The 19,589-nt window shown below is 42.8% G+C and overlaps 3 protein-coding genes across 3 annotated transcripts in view; 2 read left to right on the top strand and 1 right to left on the bottom strand.

Annotated features, from left to right (window-relative positions):
- LOC126560414 (uncharacterized) overlaps window positions 1-19,589 on the bottom strand; it is a 202,368-nt gene that overhangs the window by 91,540 nt on the left and 91,239 nt on the right. The gene's annotated exons all lie outside the window — the stretch shown is intronic.
- On the top strand, window positions 7,950-12,796 carry LOC126562937 (replication stress response regulator SDE2-like). Its single transcript, XM_050219544.1, has 3 exons — window positions 7,950-8,042; window positions 8,128-8,779; window positions 12,693-12,796. Exons 1-3 carry the CDS (start codon window positions 7,950-7,952, stop codon window positions 12,794-12,796), a joined length of 849 nt encoding a protein of 282 aa, XP_050075501.1.
- Window positions 10,482-12,321, top strand: LOC126561251 (high affinity copper uptake protein 1). The gene is made up of 3 exons (XM_050217212.1): window positions 10,482-10,541; window positions 10,619-10,812; window positions 12,120-12,321. Exons 1-3 carry the CDS (start codon window positions 10,482-10,484, stop codon window positions 12,319-12,321), a joined length of 456 nt encoding a protein of 151 aa, XP_050073169.1.

Raw genomic sequence — 19,589 nt, 5'->3', positions numbered from 1 at the left:
TGTACTACCGCGACTGTTCGGGTGAGGCTTTTCTTTTTCAACAAGATGGCGCAGTAGTACGATTTCTGTACATTTAAGCTGATGGAACGGCATTTTAGGCATACTAAGGTAAACACTAACGTTAAGAGTGTGCTACGTTTAGGTTAGGACTTTACAAAGCGCAAACACACGCAGCTTGCAGCCAAAACACACGCCATCTGCTTACTGTGCTGTTTCCCGGTCGTCCGGAAGTCGTTTGGTCTCCTGGTTTGCTTTGAGCTTTTGCGTGCGTGTAAACCTCAGCTTGGGTAGGGATCAGAACCGAAAGGTTAGCAAAGTTCTTACAAACATCCCGCAGGATCGAATGCCGTTGATCAATTTCGCCAACTCCAACTATGGCCAACTAACTAATATGGTCTCTCAATCACCAGATTGAGACCATCTGTACAATATATGGACCTGCCAAGTGAAAAGCCTCCCCGAAAAATCAAATTCGACAAGCAAAAAATCAGAAAAGAAATTAAAATGTCACCCAAGTCACTTTCAAGTATTAACTATTCCAAGCATATTTATGGCATACGCTTTGAATTTTAAAGAACCCTAAAGATTGAGCTTTTAATGTCTAAATGGACGCCCAAATCAATCCACTCCGCAACAGATTGCTTGCGGGGTGTGCGCATTTTTATCTTCTAAACTATGTTCGGCTAATCTTTTTTTTTTAAACCACTATGATTTCTATGTATAGAAAATGGTAGTACGGCCTACAGTAAGTCATCTTTGTGCCATAAAGAAACAGCCTTTTCAAACAGTCTTTGCTTGGTTTTTGTTTTAAATACGAAAGCACCCAGGAGCTCTTAAGCTACAGGAGATAACGATCAAATCACTTGTGTGTTTGTGTTGAGATTTTACGCGGACGACCGTTACGAAACTAGAAAGTAAAGCTATGAATTTAAAATGATTGTTGCATGCTATATTAGGGGTAGAACAATGCTATGCTGAGGGATAGGTACTTGGGCCTAACCAACGACGTGAGCCAAATGTCGGTTCGTTAGTTTTAGTTTAGCTAGTAAGGATTATATTGCTCCCAAACGAAACTCGCTTCCATGATCTATCGTGGTGGTATGGCCCGCAGTGGCTAGTGATGCCAGCGAACAATAGGCCGGAGTTTAAGGATGAGCAGCAAACAGTGTCAGATGCGATGTTAGAAGCAAAAACGGGCTTACCATACACACGGGCCATACCAACCACACGTGATCATTTAACAGTTCCTTTGGCCAACGCCCACGGGACGCTGCATCCGCAGGGCGTTGTCTACTCCAGGAACATGTTTCCACTCGAAATTACTTGTCAATCGTTGATTGTCTGACACTCTGTGGGCGACGAAGGTCTTCCAACGATTCGCAGATGCCCTCAACCAATGAATCCCCAACCAATGAAACACCTAACTTCGAGGAGTTTAACTCCTTGCTGAGAAAATTTGCTCAGTAAATATGCTTTACATAACCCAAGCTTAGCTTAGCAATAGTGTGTTTGGAGTCTAATGGCGTTATCTTCGACTTCGCAACGTAAAGTCTCGATATTGTTTCTCCTAGTCCATTTGAACGCCTCGCAGATACACACGCACCATAGTCGAGTTCTGATGCATCACAAAAGCCATCCTTAATTGAATGTTCACAGGATCAGTTATGGTTACCAGTCGAGGTACGCTCAGAGTGTTCAGTTCACTTACATGAGAAATGAATCCACTCACTCTTCATCGAATCTGGTAGTTTATCATTCCACTTGAAAGCTTTCCTATCTTTCATTTTCAAATTGGTTTGCCTTTGCGGTTCACTGTGTCGATCAAACCGAGAGGATCGTGTATCTTCGCAACAGTACGTAAAACCATTCGTTTGCTCCACAAATTGTTCAAATTGACTGAGGGTATTTTTACGCATAGTTGATCATTCATTCAGCTCCAGATGAGTCCTAGGACAGACGACATACCGTTTGTTTTCACATCACCTGTGTCTGATGTTGGTCTGTTTGATGAGAAAATCTGTTTGACCAAACCACGGCGTGCAACGAATCGTTTTAGGGTAACTAGAAAGGCGAGAGTCGTTAGTTCTGATACATGTTCAATGTGCTGCAAACGGTCTAGATTGTCGCACCCGTTGCGCAGCGGTAAGTCACCCAGATTGGGGGCTGCATCAATCTCGGTTGGCAACGTGCGGCACCGCACGCTGGTTGATTATTCCAACTACCATTGTTGCAACATCTTTGTATGAATCTGGTATGAATGAAACACCCGCATTTTAACGGGCAAGTGAGGTTCAATGTTCCTTTTTAGATGTTTCATGCATCACCCTACCTTATCTGCAACGGAAACCCAGATCTCCATAGCAGCGGTTCGGATCAAAATGGTTACGCACACTTGATTTGCACAGGAAAACTTTTGTTCTGCATTTATTGCACTGCTCTAAACACCACTTTTCCACTGGCCCTTTGCACTTACCCACATCCTTAGGAAATGGCCATTCATCCGGTATTTACCTGCTTTTCTGCACGGCTTTTCTTTACCCGTTCGTTTCGAGTTGCGCTAAAAATTCATTGCCATTTTCGCTAGTTCTTTGCGCTGATGTTCTTATTCTGCATTAAGGACAATATTTGGAAGTAGGCACAAGGATTTCAGTGCTGGACTAGATGAATTCCTGAAAGTGAAAGACACACAAACCACTGTTAATTACTCGTCACCAAATAGACTGTTTTTACTTAATTTACCTGCAAATTTGCGAGCAATCTTTATCCCAATCGTTCGCTGAGTGTCCTCCCAGAAGAGCGAGAGCGAAGGAAGGCAATAGAATGTTAGAAAGGGATGCCATGAAGCATGATTTGATGCTAGTGATTTGCGATTAGAAGTGCGGCGTTTGACAAACCATCTACACACATCACTGACGATAACAATCACAGGTGTGATGATTTCCGAACTGGCAACCTGTTTTACTTATACATCCTAACAATGCGTGCCTATCTGTCCTAACTCACAACACCCATACACGCCTCAACATACAGTAAAAACTTTTCATAAAATTGTGAAAAAGAAATGCTAAATACAAAACTCTGTTTATTTTTTTTGGTGCGAGACCTTCACAACGCCAATATAATCCTTACTAGCTAAACGAACACTACTGAACCGACTTTTGGCTCACGTCGTTGGTTAGACCCAAGTACCTATCCCTCAGCATAGCATTGTTCTACCCCTTAATATAGCTTGCAACAATGATAACAAACAAACACACACGAATAAATGCCACATTTTGTCAAATTTGTGTGTGTGGTGTTTGCTGCCACGTGCAATTAAACCTTTGAGTGTTGAACTCTACAACATGAACGGCGATAATAGTTCACTAAGGGTAAAAATAGAAGGATTTTGTGATGTGCTAAACGTTAAATATCGGTGGCGTATGTGTGTGTGTGTTTAACTCTGAAGTGTATGAAAATTGATTAGAAAATTGCTTAACATACATAGATACTAGAGACATAAGGATATGTGTGTACATGTTCTTTTCATACTACATATAGATGTTACTCAGCATCGGCGTGCTCATATGCCGCAAAATACACACACACACACGGACACACTGTATGTATATAAACGTAACTAGTTTTGTAAGTTTAATGTTTTACTATAAATGGGCAGCAGATGTCCGATAAATAGAATAGGAACACAAGTTTACTCTTACTACCGCATACACTAATGTCCTTTCACAGGGTGTATGTGCACGTGACTAGATGTAAAGAAAAAAAAAGAAGCGTTAATTCAATATCTATACACAAATGCTGTAATTTCGCGTGTGGTGTGTGTGCCACACTGGACACTGGACAGGCAGAGAAAGTACACTTCAAGAATCTTTAAGAAAAAAGTTAGCTGCATAAGATATAAAAAACGAAGCGCAGAGCTTAAATTGACTGGAGATGCTCACAGAAATGATCGGTTTCATCAAAAATCTTTTAACAAACTAGGCAACGAAATATTATCTTGTGTGTACACAACCCCTACATTATTGTTGATAAATATATACAGATATACACATGTAGCGATTCCGCCACGCTCCATTCGGACATCCGTCCCATCCGGGCACAAGGAAAGCTAATGATATGCTAGCGAATGTGGTAAAACGTTAAAATATGGAAAAATGGATAACAAACCATAAAATTTTAATAGGGGAACATACACACACACACAAAACAAAAGCCCTTCTCAAACAGTGTGTAGTGCCCACCGTACAGTTGTTGCCGGTAAAGTGTGTTTCTAGGTCATCCATTTTTAAACAGAGCTCATCCAATGTTTTGTCTGTGCAGCATCCTTTTTTAACTATTTGACCGGCACCCTTAATCTTGTCCTTGTTGTCTTGATTTTGTCCCTTAATCTAGTATTTTGATTCTTCATAAAAAACAGGACACAAATTTAGTAGTACTTTTGTAACTATTTGAAGTCAATTATTGCATTAGAATACACTATTAAAAACAACAAAAATCAATGTCAGCTGCTAAATATTTGCGGGGATTGTTTTTCTTTTTATTTTATTTCAAAACCTAAACCAAATCGACTAAGGACCAAAATTTCCCGGCAACAATATGTACTTCGATGTGGCGTATTACGAGAAAAACGATGGTGAACATACGAGCATTACGTAACTAAGGTCCAATCGATATGTGCAAATTATATGACATAGTCCATCCGCGCGTGCGTTTAACGTAACCTTTTTTTTTTCTTTGGAAGTGGGGGGAGAAGAATGTTGTTAGGAGCGTTTACTTTGCGTCTTTGGCTGCGATGATGCGAATGTCGCATATGTGAGAAGCGATCGTTAGCTTCTAAGAGTATGTAATACAAGACTTAACAACGAATATTCAGCGATAAAGCACTAGCAAAAGAAAATGTAGCCTGGAATTTGCTTTAGGTAGTGTGTAGCTATTAGGGTATTGGTGCAATGTGGGCTAATGAGGCAATTTTTATCTACCCAAGACTACAAGATTTGCGGTTTGTCCTTTCATACGAATCGTCTAGAATTTCCTAAACCTTTCTATGTTTAGAAACTACCCCGGGACACAGTCTTGGATAGTCAAATCCTTCCCATAGCTTTGTTACTCCGAATTCTTGTTCGCGATGCCATGCAACGCATCCATCAAAAACGTTTCTTCAGCCGTGTGGTTGACTTTAGAAGGCCTTATGACTGTGCTATGCCATTTGACATACTTTGCCTGTATGATTGCAAACTTCTCCTGAGCGATTGGCCCTTATATGGGCTCCGACTCCGTGAGTTATAATGTTGAAAAATTGTGTGAATCCTTCCTCTTGCATATTTGGCCAATGGAGAAGCGAGCGAGAGATAGAGAAACGAGTTATAAAAAAAAGAAGTTTATTGATCTCATGCTGTGTTGTTGTATTGGATCATAACGCAAAATGGTTAAAAACGAAGAAAAGCAAACAAATTGTAAGATTTAAAGAAAAAAAATACATAGAAATAGATGTAATGAAAAACAAAAAAAACGAAACCGCAAAATAACCAATAGAGAAGGTCACAGAACTGTGCAAATATTAAAAATAACGCAAAACACTTAAAGAAAGAGTGAAAAGTAAAAGAAGGTGTAACCCCAAAAACAAAACAAAAACTAGATCAATGTTTACGTGTGTGCGTGTGTGTGTGTAACTCATCATTGCAAATACTAAATTGTTTCGTCCCAAAGATTATAGACTGGCTGTTTAAGATGGCACCCAACAGAACAAGTGGATTAGTAGAGGGCGCCATTCGTGCAAACGCATTTCGGGGTTCGTTCTCTCTCTCTCTCTTCCTAATAGAGAATAAACAAAACGGGCCCTAACCAAGATTCCACACCACGTAGCCACTTGGCGCCGATTAATCGCAAACTGGTGATGCACTTGAACTTACACGCAAAAAACAACGATCTATTGCCTCTCCTTATGCCGCGCACTAGTCAATAACTAATGGGACAATGAAGCGACAGACGGATACCGTGCGAGCGAAGGTCGAAGGATGTCTAGTGGTGGTATTTGCTCTTGACGATCCAGAATTCTGATCACCGAAGTACGGTAGTAGTATTTTTTTTAAACTTTTCAGTGCTCTAGAGTTACGTCAATGCACGCACGCTATGGGAGGGAAGAATTAAAGTAAAACGTTACATTTTAAAAAATTTATAGCGAATATATTACATACTGTTTAGTTTGTTTGAAATTGTTTCCCCATCCAGGTTAGGGAAATTTGAGGTTTATGTCAGCTTCTTTAGCATTTTAGTATAGGTATGAAAGGTTTTTTTATTATTATGAAAAAAAAGATGCATGTTATGTATATATGTCTATGTTGCTTGATATGAATTTATATTACTGCAGTGAAAGGTTAAAGAGAAACACATACTTAAAGAAAGGGTTTTGATTGTTAAATGGCTTTAACGTCGCAGATTTATAATGGATGGAACAAGTGTTGGGCAAAGGTAAAATGCATCTCGTTAAAACCGATGCAAAACAGGAGCGTTAGTCTTAGGCACAAAGAGAGTATCCAGAGTTTAAGCATAGAGGAAACTTATCAAACCGATGCTTCAACACTATTCATACCGAACATAAAGAAAATGTAGGCAAACACAGGAAACGAGAACTGCACGCTGCAAAGGCGATCGTAGTGATTATTTATCCTGTCATCCATATTTACAATATGATATGTGTTTTGCGGACAACTAGTGTCCCGTTATAGGTGTGTACCGCGAATTTACTTACCAAAACAAATGTGAAGAGCTTAAAGGGTCGCTTTCCCTGCCGAAACTGTATCTGCTTTTGTTGAATGAGAAAAGACGGGACTTTGGCAACACGTAATTATGCAAACATTAACAAACAACACACACACACACAAAACACAACGAGACCCGAGAGCTTTGTCCGATTGGGAAGGAAAATAAAAATGAAAACCCAAAACCTGCTTAGAAATCCCCTGATAGAAATTATATGTGGATCGATGTGCTTTAGTAGAGTGAGACAGAGCGCGCCTGTCTACCAATGCACACACATACACATATGTGGGCGACTGTTTTCCACAATACCTATTTAGTATCCGGCAACGTTGTCGGCCAAACAACGGGGACTCAAAGCAGGCAAGTGTAAGTTAAGTTGACGTCATTAAATAGCAAAAGAAAAAGAAACAAACAAACAATGAACTTTGACGCTACATAAATGCTAATCGTATACGAAGCCGAAGTGCTGGAAGACATAAGGGTGCGGTAGATTGCAGAATATGATGAATGATGATGTATGATCTGTGTGGTCTCGTGTACTTTGGAATTGTTGCAAAACAACTGTATCTGTTTAAAAAATAAAATTCTGTGTAAAAAGGTAAAATCTTGTCTGTCCATTTGCTGTAGTACAGGAGAAATCCAGAGGTGACATAGGTGTCGGTCTTCACATGGCAGGACCAATTCAAATCCCATCTGGTCCGTTGCCTCGCAGTGAGGACTGCGATCCTTACGGGCATTCCACCCATCCTCCACCTTCAAGGCCGTTATCAATACCATTTATTTTATAGCATGTTTATAGCAGCCTATTTTTGTGAAATGCAGTATGAGGTTAATGTCCTGGATGATTTTTCTTGCACACAAGCTCAATCAGCAATTGCGTTCGTATGTTTAGCTATTTACTTACGCCTACTCGATTTATTTTAGTTTTTTGTGTTGTTATTATCGTAATATAAATATTTAAATCATTGTTTAATCTAAATGTACCACGAAAATGCTACCATTTTGCTCATTTCTTATATTTTCCTCCAAGCAATGAACGAGACACAATAAACGGGCATGCAAATCCTTCGATCCGTTTGACGTTTCGTCTTTGAATCGTGTATTTACAAACAACAACAAGCTTCGATAAACGCTACGCAGCAGCAAAAACATTATTTTTCTACTGTAAATTTATTTTATAGAAAAACAACATGATTACCATAGTTTACGGTCGTGAAGTGTTGGAAGTACAGGCTGAAAGTGAGATTGCGTGTAATATCCCAATTGCAATCGAGCGCTGGACGGTGAGTCATCGTTGTTCCGTGCTGTCCTTCGGTGTCGGGTGTATAGACACGAAACAGACATTTACAATCGCTTCATTCCACATAGGGTCTTCCACCGTCAGCCTACTACTGTACACAGAATGGACGTCGGATCACATCGCTCGAGTGTGGCAGTTTGCGTCCGGATGTTCCCGTGCGCATCGTCGAACGGCTGCCAGGTGGTAAGGGTGGTTTCGGCTCGATGCTGCGTGCAATCGGTGCACAGATTGAGAAAACTACCAACCGGGAAGCGTGCCGCGATCTAAGCGGACGTCGGCTGCGTGACATTAACGAGGAAAAGCGCCTAAAGGCGTACCTGGAAAAGCAACAGGAAGAGGGCGACGGTAATGAACGGGTCAAGGCGGAACGCAAGATATCGAAGCTACTGTCGAAGCCGAAGCACGAGTTTGCGGATAGCGAGTACGAGCACGCACGAAGCGAGCTGATTGTGGCGGCCGACGAAGCGATACAGGAAGGTTTGAATAAAGCAATCGCGCTGGAGATGGGACAGGGCGCGGAACAGGAACCGGTATCTAAGGGGGTGGCGACTGGCAGCCAACTGCCGATTGCGATACCGGAGCCCACTGGCAGCCGGAAACGGAAGCATCCCGATCCGAAGGGTACGGTGCAGATGAAGAAGGGTGCATCGAAGCTCTGGTTGAGTCCGGATGATCTAAGCTCTTCCAGCGATACGGACGAAGATGGTAGCTCGGAGGAGACACATGTAGGGACGCAGATCGTATCGTAGTGCGGGTTTTCAATGATTATTGCTATTGTTTATTAAAAATATTGGTAAAAATGAAATAAATAATACTGTAAAACTGATAACTATCGGAACTAACAAAAATAGGAATATATTTTTTTATGTCGTCAGCTTAGAGTGGGTATCCTATCTAGGGATGGAAGAATATCATAAACGTCATTAACACATAAGTGAAACAAGAAACGACTTAACTAGTTTCCTTGTGGTACACTAGAAAGACAAGAAATACTATCAGCTAAATAGAAATCAGAACATTGACTCGGCAATAACGGTTAGATCGATCCCGTTTTTGGAATCGTTTCTGGTTCCGGCACCAATTAAGAAAACGTATCTGGCATCGATTCTGGATTCAATGCTGAAACAGAATTCGGAATCAATTCCGGAACCAATTTTAGAATTAATTATAAAATCGTTTCCGAAACCAATTCCACAACAAAGACGATTCGTAGGACCGAGATTCCGGAATTCTGGGTATTTTGAAGCGCTCCGGAATCAATTCCGACCAAAGCAGCATTTTGCCCATCACTACTAAGAAATAAAAGTGATCAGTAAGGCCTGAAAGTATGCAATTATTCACAAATGACTCTAAAATCTGTGCAACGTTCATTCAGCTGGTAGCAAAGCAGCCGAGGCTAACGTACGTGAATGATACCATAATTAGCTAAATAAAATATAATTCTACAATACATAAACGTCGATCAGTTTGAATAGTCCCACCACACATTCGGATGAAGCTAATCGAAACGCAAGTCATCGAAAACAAATCGCAATCCAAATTACTCCTAAACAAGGGTATATATCCCAAAAGCAGCTCGCACGCCAATCAAAACAGGTACGATTGACCGTTGGCAACAGCCCGAATGCTTCTGCTATTTACGGCTAACTATGATAGATGCTGAGATGTGCAAGGTAAGGCTGTCGCGAGGCATCCATATTGCCACACGGCACCAACATACGTTGCTCGGGTTCTTGTAGCATTCGGGTTTTGCACACGGCATTAGACGTGCGCCTTCTTCTAGCACTGCAGGCAGACATGGGCCTGTGTGCCGTTATCGATATACCCCTCGGTCTTACCGGTGCGTCGTAGGGACGGAAACGATTGTCTTGCGATGAACTCCGTACGGTTTGGACCTAGTGGGTGATCTGGCTGGCCAATAGCTGCAGAACAATTGCCTATCCGCACTCCCTTTTTCCAGACCCTCTCCGGGCACACTTCAAAGCGCGTCTTACTGTTCCAATTTTCTGACCAATACCAATAAGCGAGCAAACGGCGAGAAAGAAAGAAGCCCTCCACACAACCACTGATAAGCAGCACGCCTTAGGAGAAGTTGTCCGTTATCAGCACTCCATGTCTCAGGTGTGACCGTTTATCGACCTTCCGAAAGGGGGTAATCAGAAAGCACCTAATCGATTGCATCTGTACGGTTTTCAGCGGTACTTGCACCGGGCGACGCCGGGTAGAGACTTTAAAAAGACTTTGGATGGGTATGACTTTACACGCACCAGTCGGTACTTTCGTCTTTGCCGGTTACGCACGCATCGGTGAGCGGTCCTGTTGTACGATAGACGTCCTTGAAGTTGTTTGAAAGCTTCTGTTGAGTGTTGGTGGGTCGAGATAAGCTGCAGAGAACCATCCAAGAGTTACCAACGATCAAACGATGGACCACAACCACGGAGGACCGGACGATATGGAGATGGCCTGCCCCATGCAGATGTCGGTAGGTAGTCCGGCTGCCCCCGAGTCCGTATCATTCGCAACCGCTTCTCTCAACCTTGCACTGCACAATCTTCCCAGTTTCATGGTGGCAGCTGCGAAATAATCCTCTTCCCGAGCTGGGCGACAACCGAGGCCGGTGCATTCGTTGGTGCCACCATCGGGTTCTTTCTGCTCGCGTTCGCCTACGAAGGGCTCAAGTATGGTCGGGAGCTGCTGCACTTTTCCGATGCATCCAAACGCGGCACCCATACCAACGATAAGCGTACGCTCAGGTAAGGTGTAACGTTGACTTGACAGACCAAACAACTGAGATAAGCGCTCTGCTTGGAGCGTTGGTAATCTGTGTCGGGACTAGGCGACTAGTACCCTGCCTGTGCTTGACAGTTTCAACGGCAGCAAAACGGTTACGGTCCGATTGATGCCAAACGCTCGTGGGGGGGGGGGGTGAAGAAATTTGGTACGGACGGGTTCGGCAAATTAATGCACACCCCGTTGGAATTTTGTCGAATCCGGACGATGGCCGCGCCACGTGCCAAGTAAAATTAAAAAAGCGATCCGGATGTGAGGTGTGTGTGTGTGTGCGTGTGGAATGAAAGGGAAGGTTTTGGGAAATCCTTTCCTTCCTATTTTAAGCGTTTTTTTTTGTTGGCTTTCATCTCGCTTTCTTTTGTATTTTTCCTAACTCTTAAGGGTGAATGTGACGAGAGCACTTACACATGCACACAAGTCGTCGATTGATCAAATAAAACGATTTATTAATTTGGAATTTTCTTTTTTCTGCAAACTTGACACGCGCTTCCTAAAACGGTTCGAGTCTGCCTTTGACCTGCTTTGTTGTAGGAGCAGTGAATGCTAAGTGAACGCCAAGTAGTGCTAAAGAATCGGTGCAACCTACCTTCCTCTTAAAGCAAGGAATATGTGCGCGTGTGTGGTGCATATACCTTTACATTTAATGAGGTGTTGGGTGATCGGTGCTCATCACCTTCACCTGGAAGTGTAGTGTCTAAGGTCTTTGCATCCCTGGAACACTTGTACCGTGCCAATGCCTAACCGAATCAAAACGAAATACTGGAGTAACCACCCAACAAGATGGCGGTTCCGATTGATGTGCGCGACCCCTTTGCTCGCTTTGCGATAAAAAAGGGGTCGCAAAACAAAAGGCGATTCATTTGCATCCCTGGAAAATGATCCAAAAACCGGCCGTTCGTCACAACTTAAAGAACCGTGGAGAATCGGAACCAAACGGGTTCGTCCTTTGAACCTTGTACTTGTACTCCCTTGTTTTTTGCGCAGTCTACGACGAAAAAAGGCCCCTTACACACGCGCACGCCCGTTTCGAGTGTGGAGCAGAAAATGTTTCATCTTTCTTTTGATCCTCCCTCACCGTGTGGAAAGTGCCGGGAACAAAACGAGGGAAGCAAATGCTTTCTTTCGGAAAGCCACCCATAGACGTTACGCTCTGGTGAATCGCATTTAGCAAAAAAAAAAAAAAACAAGACCCTTCAATCGGTGACAGTTCCTTTGACAGCTGTAACCGGCTTGCGTACTAACAACCTTTCCTTCCATATCTTCCGTATAGGCAAGCGCTACTCTGCCGAATGCACATGATACAGACGCTGCTGCATCTGCTGCAGGTCAGCGTCTCCTACATCCTGATGCTGATCGTGATGACGTACAACTGTTGGCTCTGTCTGGCGGTGGTACTGGGCGCCATGTGTGGCTACTACGTGTTCGGCTGGGTCCGGAACAGTTCCGTCGATCCGACCGAACACTGCAACTGAGCGACGGAACCTACCCTCCAGCACTATCTGATGAGACCTCCACTTATTAGTATCATTTTAAAATAAATCTTAAGCCTGCAAACCCTTTACACGGAAGCGTACTTTATTCAATTTCGGGAATCTACGGAAGTTTGCAGACAGCGCCTCACAATATCTGCATTTGAAAGCGCCTAGATGTATGCAATCTGTGATGCTTGGAATAAGGATTCAGCCAGTCAGGTAACGGGTCAAGTCCGCAGCAATTCGGATGTTCGCAAGCTGCTGGTGGAGACCAGCGAAGGACGTCATCGCCGAGGGTTCTACAGGTGCCCCACGCTGCTGAAATCTCCCGAGCGCGACGGATGAATCAGGAGTATTTACTCGCGGAGTTTACTCCGCAGTAATTGAAAGTAATTTCTCCGCAGTAATCCGGAGTGCTGTGCTGAGTAAAAACTGCTGGATAAAAAAAAAGCTGGCGTATGTATTTGTAATATAAAAATTATCATATCACATCTGTCATCTGAAGTGGTGAGTGTGCTACCAAACTCGCCGAATATGGCCAGCAACCAGGCGAGAAGAACACGGCTTACACCCTCTCAACGTGAGTAATATCCAATCGTTTGCCATTTAAAACTACCATGTAATCAAACACATATTCCCAAAAATAAAAAGGTCATCCTGATGATTCCCGCTAGCGACGTGCAGTTCAAATTGTTCCCTTCGCTCGTCCTGCTACGACGCCCGTTCGGGGCGCGTATCTTCTTAATTGCAATGCAATGGTCACAGCAAAACCACCGCTCACACAGCCCCGGCTCATTATTCTGTACCTCCCGGATACCCGATTACGGTGCCCATTTGCCCGCCCGACTGCCACGAATGATCGCAATTCGATTGCATCGCCCGATTGCGTCGCATAGATATAAGGCGTCCTGGCAACGCCCTACCCGTTACCATTTTGCGCCACAGTCACAGCAGGCAGCTTCCGGGGTCCGCTGCCCGACAAGTGGCCACCCTTCGCGGTGCGGTACGGTGAGAAAAACACCTCGGGTTTTGGAACTGTGTGGCGTGCGGTAATCATCTTACCTGCGACACCAGCAGCGAGCAGAGTCTGCAAAAAAAAGGGGGAAAACAACACAGTAAAAGGGAATCGTCCTATCGTATGCTGGTTGCTAGGTGATTAGGATGGTGGGCGATGTGGGAGAGGTGTACGGTACACGATTCGCCTTATCGGGCACCGGGATGCGGCTCATCGACTGCTCACCATGGTGCCGAGACAGCGGGATGTCTCGTTTGCAGCCGGTTTTATCTGCGAGCGCCTTAAAGGAGAGCGGTACAAGTGTATGCAAAATGCCGTTCGTTAATTACGCACTTCGGTACCGTTGCGGGATCGATTTGTTTTTTCTAACACTAATTTCATGCCTGACGTGAGTTAAGTTTATTGGATTTAAAATCTTTAACGATGTATTTATGAATTAAAATTTTTTTTTTGAAATTGATTTATACAATAATCAAAAAATTGCGACAGGCTTTCTCACGCACCCAACAAGTGTGCCGAGCACATAATCGATGTTCTCAAGCACAGATGCTTTGCGATTGCCTACACGTCAGGCGCAACACTATAGGTAACGCAAGGACAAAATAATTCAAACTCAAAATAGCTCACAGCGGCTGTTAACGATGATTAATTTGTTGGACATTTTCGTCATCTAATGCAGCTATCTTACACATTAAAATCTACCTAATCTGATGCGTTACAGAAATGTTTCTTTTTTTCTTCTTTTTTCATACGCACATACACCACCAAAGGTAACGTTCACCAAGAGAGGTTTTCGTCCCGAAAAAAGGTGATGTAATGCGTTGTTTATTTCTATTTAGCAGACACAGCTCAAACTTTGGGGCGGGTAGTGCAACTTACCGGTACCGGGTACGGGTCATCGGTTCTCTCTTGCCCTTGCTTTACACTGTTTCCCGTTACTCACCAGCCCGTGAAGTAAGCGGATTAAAGCAACATTTCCCTGTGCCGCGTTGCTGCATGCTGGGAAGTTCCGCTACATATCTATTCGATCGCATCGATAAAAGCATAGATCGCAAATCTCGTGCACAGTTTCTCCTGTAAAATGAAGCGAGGGAAAATGCAACAAAAAAAGGTCACTTCCGCTGACCCACTAAAATTGGGAAACCGATTTTCACCTTCCTTCGACACACGGGATCGTTCCGCAACCGCAAATGTTCGGCCCGCTTTCTTTCGATTATTTTCTTTCTTCTATTTTTGCTCTAAAATTAACAACTGCATATTAGGAGACGAGCACATGCCCAAAAGCATGCAGAAGCCAATTTTTACTATCGAAGTGTTCCCCGGTACTAGCCCGCAATGCGGTGGGCTGCCCGAAATGCCTTTCTTTCAGTGCCCAACCGACCAAAAACGCACCGGTACGGCATCCTTTAACGACGGCTAATTGACGCAACACGGGTTTGTTTGAATTTTTTTCACATTTCGCACCATTTTTATTATTTCATTAGCATTACTTTTTAGGGTGTTTTTCATCTTCTTCTTCTTATGTTCCCTATCCCTGGCCCTTTCGCCCGCCCTCCTCTGCCCTTTTTTTCGATCGCGCTCCGTTTTTTTTCTTCTTCTTTGTTTTGTTCGTGGACTCTCGGACTCGTGGATGTAAAATATAGAGATTTATACTGTATGTGTGTTTGTCGTACATTCACGTACGCGCTTGCTGCTTATTTATGGATGCTCAAGACTTCAAAGGGTAGGTTGGGTGTATGTGTGTTTGTGTTGCTTTAATGTACGCACTATATATTTTTTCCACATTAAACTAAATTAAATATAAATTACATTGTATCAAAAAACATGCAAAAGTTTGTGTTGTTTTTTAAAGATTTGCATCTTTTGGATGTGTGTTGTTTTACTGTTCTTTTCTCCTTTCGCTCACTTTCATATTATCTTCTTTCACTTTCGTCTCTTTCGGTCACACACACCTTTTCGCACCCCAAAAATGCACAATTTTGTTTGCTTCGTTCATACTTTTCTTACTGTAGTACCTCTTCCTACCGGTTCAGGGTTTTTGTTTTTGCATCGCTTCCTTGTCAATTTCGTACTATTACTACTTGCTTTTAGTTGTGTATTGCAATCATTTAACGATTTTTCCCGATGTGCTAGTGCATTAGATTAGGTATCAGTGTTTGCCGGTTTGCTTCTTTTCTACTCTCCACATTTTTGTTTGCCTATTACACGACATCGACTCTGTAAAACTTGAGGTAAAAACGTTCGCCCTTTTGCCTTCCAATTGAGGTTCTATTGTACGGTGTTGTTGTTCGTGTTGATTTCACTCTGTTCGTATTCGTAAAGGTGTTTGATGTTTGCTTTTTAGTTTGCATCTTGTGTTTACTAAAAATATATATTTATATGTATATATCTATTGCTGTCCTTGGTTTATCTATTTTTTCTTACATTTATTTTTTTTCGGTTTTTTTTTATTACTTTTCGTACAAGGTGACTGCTTTTGCATGTTATTTTGTTTTCTGTTTATCGCTCGCTCTCCTGCTCTTTGTTTTGTTGTATTTGCACACAATGATATTCGCTCTGTTCTTACCTATACTGCTAGTAATAAAATTTTTAGTTACACATTTCACTATTTTCACCACTTTTTCCCACTCTTTCTCATTTTTTGAGAGGTATTTTTTTATCAATTTTCAATTCACCATTATTTTTTTTACATACAGATTTCTTCCCACTCTGATATGCCCCCAGATGGCAACTTTGCGAACACGGGAGCGCACAAGTGGATAGGAAAAATATGGAGAATTGATCATCACTATGATCTGGTAGGAGATTGCTTTCAAGTTGAGGTTAAAGTGCCCCATGTTTTTCGCGTTACATTTTTTTTTTTAACTATCAAAACACAAACCCTATAAGTTCTACGATCTTGCCACTAATCTCTCACTCACACACTTTAAAAAAAAAAAATCGCACACACCGTTACATTCGCTCGATCATTCATTCAATCGCACTTTTCACTATCTCTCTCTCTCTCTCTCTGTCTGTTGACACGCACGGTCAACGTCAAGCTCGTGTGTTTCGTGTGGTTTTATGGGTAGAGATTTGCATCTGTTTCATTTCCCGAGTGCCTGATGTGCCTCAGAAGACTAAAAGGATGATTAGTAACGCGTAGGTTGAGCGACCAACGAAAGGAGCACTCACGCACACATTACTTAGTAGCGCTTGTCAGGTGACGTTTACTAATTCAAATTCGATTCGAATCTCGGTACGAACTCGCTGCAAATAGCCGTTTGGTGAAGTGATGGAACAGAACAAAAATTTCCTTGAGGATGGATGGCTTACCAAGCAACCGAACGGGCCCATAGTGACGGTGCAAAAGAGCACGTAGCGAACCTGACTCATTTTCCATGTAAAAATGGGATCGATACCGCAAAATTGTAACAAATCTTTGACGCGAACCGAGCGTCAAACAGACCCCACCAAACACAAAACGTGTTTGATGATCGTATGTTTTTCTTCTGCGGTTTGGTTGCGGAGTCCACTGCACTGCACTCCTGCAAACATCACCCGCCCTCCGACCAGACCAGACGCACGAAGCCATTCTGTCTAACACAGCATAAACAGACAGTTAACAGGGCGTATGGAGGCGAAGTGGGTCAGATTGCGCTATTATTGCCATTGCCACTAGTCACCCACTCGCAACCATTCGCTACTTACGCATCGAAAACCGTTCTCCAGATGGTGGCGTGTAGCAGGTGTTTGCTGCAGTAGCTACATTTCACGCTACCCCGGCATAATGATCCTGTTTGTTTGCGAGCTGTCAAAATGAGCATAAGATTAAGGGCCGATTCAGGCTAAACGGGCTAACCATCCTTGTCCTCCGTTACCGGGGCTTCTACTTGCGGGAATTGTACGCCGTACTGTGGTGTTCGCCTCCACTATTGTTTACATGTTACAGTGTTCGTCCGGTTCGCCATTGTTTGTTTGTTTTCCTGCAGTGTTGTGTTTTGGTTTCGATCAGTTTTGTTTAGCATTTCGCATACGCAAAGCACAGTTTGCATTTCATTTCGGTAGAAAAAGGCACACATCTGTTTTTTTTTTTGTTTGTTTTTTTGAGATACATCATTAGTTCTATAATATACATATACTTTAGTGTTAATATTTATCTATACTTCAAATACTACGTCGCAAGCGTTACTACTACTCTCTCCCTTTCTCTTTCATTTGCTTGAATTGTTTGTCCTTTCTACTGCTCTAGCGCCCCATTAACGACTCCTTCTCATATGCACTTTTTTTTTCCTTGTGAGTTCGATAATTGATCAAATTCATATTCAAAACTCTTTCTCTCTTTGCATTCACGTACATTCACACATTCATTCATCACACATCACACATAGTGGTGGGTGTAACAGTGAGCGAATCCGAAAGGCTCATACCTAGAAAAGGACTTCCTACAAAGAACAAATCTCATCCAAGTGTCTCATCATCCAAAGGAAGAGACCTTGTCGATATCCAAGAGTAACTAGTTTCCTGACGATCATGGCGACCTTGAAGATCGTGTCGGCGCAATTGAAAAAGGTCTAGAGACATCGTCGGAAGGGTCGTCTATCAAAAGCGTCCTCGATATCCATCATGGACCAAGTCTACCTAAAGATCTCGCAGTTAGGAGAGGTTGCATCGTCCAAGACCATGCCAACAAAATGTCGCGTATCCGCCATTGTCTCATACTCAATGACACTTGCTAGAGACACACACGGCCCCGCATACTAAGGTATCTACTTTTTCGTGCACTAATTCCATCGTTCTTTAAACTTCAAACACTTCTCGCTTGCCGCACACACACACACACACTATCAATATAGTTTTGAATATATATATGTAATGTATATATAAATATAAATCTATTCATATATATCTATATATATATATTTCTATATGTATGCATTTATATAAATCCTTGTACCTCTGACTGTTGACCACGTTCTTCATATGTCGTCTCAACCTCAACCATAACGTCTTTGTCCGTCTCCCTTTACTAGCTACCCTGCGTCCTTTAACCATTCAGCTACAGGTTCAACCATTAGCGAGCATATCCAACTCCTGCCCTCCGAGAGATGGAGAGAGAGAGGAGCAACACAACAGCCTCCACAGTGTAACACAGGCTGATATAAGGTAGGTAGTTGTTATATTGCTTCACATGTTCGTCCACCCTTGCACGTTTATCGCATCTGACCCAGGTGGACATGCCTGGTTTTGAGTTTTGCTGTTTGTTGTTGTTCTTGTTTTTGTAGCCTTTCTCCCCTACACCCCACCCACCCATCCTCGTAGCCGCAAATGTGTCTACTAGCAGTGGACAGTAGCTATAATGATGATAGTGTTTATTTAAACAAAACAAACTTGGTAGTAATAGTCACAGTTTCGTGTAGCTGTTGCTGGTGCGAGTTAGTGTTAGCGTTTAGTGGCGGTTAGTACTCGTAATACTATAAATCTATTGTTTTCTTCTTCTTCTTTTTTCCCATCTTCGGACTAATTTCCTATGTACTTCATCTACTCCTTCACAGACCCTTTTTTGTTTCACACTTCAAACGATTTCCTTGCAAGTTCCGCAAAATACGCGCAGCTAAAACGTGTTCCCTCCTTCTCGAAATGATTTCAGTTTGCTAGATGATATTTTGTAGTTTTGTTGTACTTTTTTTTTTGTGATTCACACAGAGCCTCCGACTGAACAAGCATCCGCCGTGCACATCATCCGTGTGAGCCGCTATTGGCTGAGGCGGATGTTCGCTAGCGGGTGAGCCCGGTTTAAAGTTTTATATGTTTTTGCACTCTAGTTTGCGTTTACGCTTCATAAGGTTTGCCGGTTACATACTTTGAGGTCACGGTTTTCGGTTTTTGTTTACCCTTTGTTCCCTGGAGCCTGCCCGGACATCCACGGTTTTGCACAATGCAATGCTGCTGCGTGCTCGGTGCGTTCGTTAGCGCATCATCTGGTCAGAAATCTTACACCCTACTGAACGAGTGCACGGTTGGTACCAAACCCCATCCGTCTCTGGCCGACCGAAAAGCTGCACTGAAACTGGGTTACAAATGGTGGCAATGTTAGGGTTGAAACCAAAAACAACACTTTGAAAACAATCATTTTAGAGTTATGGAGCTGCATTCTGTACACACCACGAGCGTGTTTGACTTTAGAATAAAAAAAAACTCATAAAAATGACCGCTAATAACATAAGACCACAAGCTGTTGGACAACAGGTCATAATGAGATTGTGAAGCCAGT

The sequence above is a fragment of the Anopheles maculipalpis genome, chromosome X (genome assembly GCF_943734695.1).
Source record: "Anopheles maculipalpis chromosome X, idAnoMacuDA_375_x, whole genome shotgun sequence".
In the NCBI taxonomy this organism is placed as follows: Eukaryota; Metazoa; Arthropoda; class Insecta; order Diptera; family Culicidae; genus Anopheles; species Anopheles maculipalpis.
This window is presented reverse-complemented; position numbering and strand designations above follow the sequence as displayed.